The sequence below is a fragment of the Rhinichthys klamathensis genome, unplaced genomic scaffold (assembly GCF_029890125.1).
Source record: "Rhinichthys klamathensis goyatoka isolate OS25496 unplaced genomic scaffold, OSU_Roscu_1.1 h1tg000545l_1, whole genome shotgun sequence".
Taxonomy (NCBI): Eukaryota; Metazoa; Chordata; class Actinopteri; order Cypriniformes; family Leuciscidae; genus Rhinichthys; species Rhinichthys klamathensis.
Genome location: NW_026607017.1, coordinates 698,317 through 703,024, shown reverse-complemented (window position 1 = coordinate 703,024; position 4,708 = coordinate 698,317). Strand labels below are relative to the sequence as shown.

Here is a 4,708-nt window from a genome sequence, read left to right as displayed (position 1 = left end):
AAAGCTCAACGCGTTGCAACTGAATGAAAACGCATGTAAATAGAATAAACACCTGCAAATTAAGAAAACATCTTCATCAGTTTCACAACACACGTGTGCACATATACTCACAACACCACCCAAATACAGAAACACGCAAATAACACAGACCACAATGGAAATCTTTCCAGGGGAACCAAATAAGTGACTAACCCTTACAGCTTAAAATTCTACTTTATGTATTTATTTATTTTTGCAAAAAGTACAGAGATTACATTTTTATGACATACAACTTGTATACAATATTCAAAATGTATTAACAATATCAGAATACAAATGAGAAAAGAACAATGAGCTGAAAACTAAAATAAATAAATAAAGATAGAGACAAGGAAAGATATTTATCTTTAATCCGTTACACTGTAAAAATTGTTTCATGTTATGTTTAAATTTTTCATAAAGAAAAGTTTCATAAGAAATATTAGGTAATGTAGGGTCCAAAGTTTTAAAGTTGAGACACACCTGCACACATGTTTTAGCGCTTCGTCACTTAGGCCTGTTTGGTTTACCTGGAAACATTTCCATTGTGGTCTGTGTTATTTGAAGCGCGTTTCTGTATTTGGTTGTGTTGTAAACTTTTGCAGTGTATTTGGAGCACACGTGTTGTGGAACTGATGACGATGTTTTTTTAATTGCAGGTGTTTTTTTCTATTTGCAAGTAGGCCTATTTGCTTCAGTTGCAGCACGTTGAGCTCTCTCGGCCACCGTACGGTGGGCTGCTGTGGGCCAGAAAGTCCAGGGCCACTTTTTGGTCCCAGTCCGCCCCTGGGTCCTAGTATAGCTCATAAACCCCACATCCCCATGTTATTCAACGGGACGCGAGACCAACTAAACAATTCAATTACACTTCACAAATCCTTTTTCCAAAGATAGTTTCTGTCATTTATTGTAGTTTCTATCACGTTGATGTAATTTCAAGTGTTTGTTTTTAAAATAAGTTTGTTTTTAGTTAGTTATGTGATGCTATAAAAACGGTGCTCTGACATCATGATTGACAGCTGTGATTGACAGGTTCTCTGTGCGAGGTAGTCACTGAAGCACCAGCGGACGTTTTTTAATAATGTTGATTATGTGGTTAGTAGTTGTATTTACCTTATTTTAACGAGGTACTGCAATCAGCAGACATCATCGGAGAGGAACGAAGCAGAAAGAGGACACTTAATGAAAGTGCGGGGCGTGTGCTTGCGATTGGTTCTGCGAGAATGAGGGCGCAGCCTGTTGATTTCGCGGCTTTACTTCCTGCTCACGACTTGCCCGAAAACGCAATTGCGCAGACTCAAGTTCCAAGATGTCAGCGCCATATCGGGACACTGGCGGCTTCAGTTCTCTCCGAGGGAAAAGAGCGAAGGGGCGTCGACCATCTTTTTTTACAGTCTATGGTAAAATGCATGAAAGCTCAAATAAAAACAATAGAACCGTTGGGTGAAGCGGTCATAGCCGTGTTTTATCGTGAATAAAGCACAGCTCTTGACCAATCAGAATCAAGGATTCGAACTAACTGTTTTATAAGCTCTATTATACTACTTTATGCCAAAGTTATGTGATTTTGTTTTAAGCTTTGTATTCTGTATCCATTTAAAAGTTAATACACAAAAATAAAGCAAATAAATGTTAAAGGTATCTGAAGTGTGTGGCTATTTCTCTACAGTGCGGCATTCATAGTCAGACAATATATTTTTCAGATCTAACTGTAATTTGCTTGTAAAACATAATTTGTTATTTGTGCATAAGAACATGACACCTTCATGATAATGACATGACACATGTCATTAATATGAAGGAGGGTTTATGACAACTGTCATTAAGTGTCATACGCTCAATTATTAATTTTTTAATGCAAAATTGCAAATAGGACATTATTTGAGACACACTTGACACTGACAGGTTATGATGTAGGCCTATTGGTTTATGTCAAGTTGTCATGACAAATGTGACGCAATCACCTGATTGTAAACGTCATTACAAACATGACGCAACGGGTCCCTTGCATAAATGTAATTTATTTTTCTACGTATCAAACGTTATCACAGTATTCGCCAACCTTATCACAGTTTGTGTATGTGTGTCTGTGTGTGTGTTGCGCATTCATAATTGCAAAGGGGACGTGATTACAACTCTATAAGTACATACATTTATCAAATAACCATTCCGAGACGTCCTGGTCCATTCTCATTTGTGTTTATTCTGCCGGAGTCTCTTCATCATCTGGGTCTGACTCCAGTTCAAACGTCATATAATGCCATACACAACAGCGGCTCTCTGACTCTCAGCCATTCTGCTTCCACCGACTGTTTATTGCCATAGGTATGCAAGTGACGTCCTCATCCAAAGGCAGGGCCGGGATATGCAGCTTATTTACATTTAAGGTGGTACACTTCAAAACACACAAAAATTACATTTTCAAACGGTTATAATAAATGAACTGTGGGGTATTTTATGCTGAAACTTCACAAATAGATTCTGGGGACACCCGAGACTAATATTACATCTTGTAAAAAGGTGCACAATAGGTACTCTTTAACAATCCCAAGATAAATTCAATTTCAAATTCTAGGGCACCTTTAAAACATGAGATAAATGGGCCGGTCTCGGCATTAACCTGCTCCGGGTCGCTCTGTGTTCACTACACATCAGGACCGACCCAGAGGCCGTTCAGTGGATTTATCTACGCTTTCTGTCAAACAATGATCTTAAGGCCATGAATAACATGTTGTTCATGTTCCTGTCATCCATGTTCACAGTCATATAGGCTCCATCACTTGTGTAGGCGTACTGTTTTACCCACTCTTCTTCCATTAATGGACTTTCGTCATTGCACAAACAAGCAGCCAGGTGCACAGTAGCTGCTTTACCATGACAGCTGAGTATATATGATAACGCTAATATGAACATGAACAGGGGGATATCTCCGAAGGCATTTTCCTGATCTTGTGGGAGAAGATATGGAAGAATAACACGGTCTTCTGAGTCCATGTCTCTATTCACCCAAAACTGTTGAAAAAGGGCCCATGCGTCTTCTTCAGGGGTCAGCGGGGCTAGAAGGATCACTGGGATGTCGCTGGGAGATCTTCGCATGCTGTTCCAGTGATCTGGCAAAGGGTTCGGCTCATAGTAAGCCATGTGGTGAAACACTCTGTCTGTCGCTTGAATGAAACCCTGAGTGATTGCATATGCAGCTTTGGAGTCAATAGGGCAGTTCCACGGAGAGTAGAGAACAGTGTCTGTGATGTTAGTTGTGGGCACCAGTCCTCCCGCTGGCATAAACTGGTCGACAATACCGCCATGACCTACAATCACAATGTCTAAATCTGTTTTATCAAGCAATTCTAAATCTGGAAGTTTGACACTCAACCTCTCCAGACAAAATCGTAGAACATTAACAAATTCAGTCTGATTAGATGATCCCCGAAGCCAGGAGAGAACTCTGTCGTCGGTACATGTTCCCCTGATATAGTTCATTATGTTCCATTCATTTTGAGTCATGCTAAGAGAATATCCCCCCAAGTCCTTGACGAGATTCTTCAGTCTGAACAATTTCTGGATGATTTCCCTGTAATGAGAAAAGTTGTCAGTCAGTCCCCTTTAGACCTTCATTATTGTTTGCGTTTTCAATATTGCAGTAATGTGCAATATCAGACAAATACAAGACATTGGCTTTGGCCAAGACAGATAAATTAGTAGAAATTAAAAATGTGTAAAAAATAAAATATCATACTGCATTGCACCCAGCTGTTCCTTTAGCTCTTGTTGGCCGTCCAGTATTTCCCCGGCGCCCGGGACCCGATTGCCCTTTACTAGTGCTTCACTCTTCACAATCAGGTCGCACAGAGAGATTCCTAAACCAGTCGCACCCTGTACAAAGAAAGAAAGTCACAATCACAAAATCACCATCTAACATGCTTTGTTAGGGCAATGCAGTGAATATTTCATATTGTTCTCTTGAATAGTCACTTAAAGAGAATTTCAAAGTCACAATTTTCTTAAGATGGGAGGATTGAGGAAAGAAAGCTGATACCCCTGATCCTGCATCAGCTTTAGTGCCAATGAGTTTGATGTTCTTCACCATTTCTTTGGCCGACACCTTCAGGCTACTCGTGATCTCAGGGGAACGATCAAGTCCCAGAGACTGGCAAATAAGGTCCGAGGCCTCGGCTGGAGCCAGTCCACCTGGTGTCATGTGACGAAAGAACGTGGCCTTGTTGAATCCTCTGAGAAAGTCTATGGGTACGGGAGTATCTCTCCTCCTGGCCAGAGCCCACATGAGTCGAGTGACGACCTCACAGTCCAGCTCATCAGCATGAGTCCCGAGCGGCGCTCCTCCACACTCGTCCTTCAGTGTTTCTCCACACTCGTCCTTCAGTGTTTCTCCACACTCGTCCTTCAGATCTCGCAGTTGCTCCTGAATGCTCGTCCCAACCTTCTCATCTTCTTTCATTAATTCTATAGCTTTATTAAAGATACTGCTGGAGACACCTGCCTTTACCAATGTGGAAGTGGGGCAGACAGAGGTAAATGCTGCAGATATTGAGGCTCTAAACCCCTGAGCGGTGTTGCTGTGCTGAGGAACATCTTCCGGCTCTTGCTCCAGTTTCTCCAGCTCTTCTGCACATTCCTCTCGATTCTCCAGCCAGCGGAAGAGCGAATCACATAAAGTATCTGCTGCCTCCAT

At 41.4% G+C, this 4,708-nt stretch overlaps 1 protein-coding gene across 1 annotated transcript; it reads right to left on the bottom strand.

Annotated features, from left to right (window-relative positions):
• Positions 1–2,258: 2,258 nt before the first annotated feature.
• On the bottom strand, positions 2,259–4,708 carry LOC130073404 (uncharacterized). The gene is made up of 3 exons (XM_056238801.1): positions 4,055–4,708; positions 3,755–3,891; positions 2,259–3,589 (listed from the first exon to the last, which is right to left on the bottom strand). The coding sequence occupies exons 1-3, from the start codon at positions 4,706–4,708 to the stop codon at positions 2,701–2,703; spliced, it is 1,680 nt and encodes a 559-aa protein (XP_056094776.1). The 3' UTR covers positions 2,259–2,700.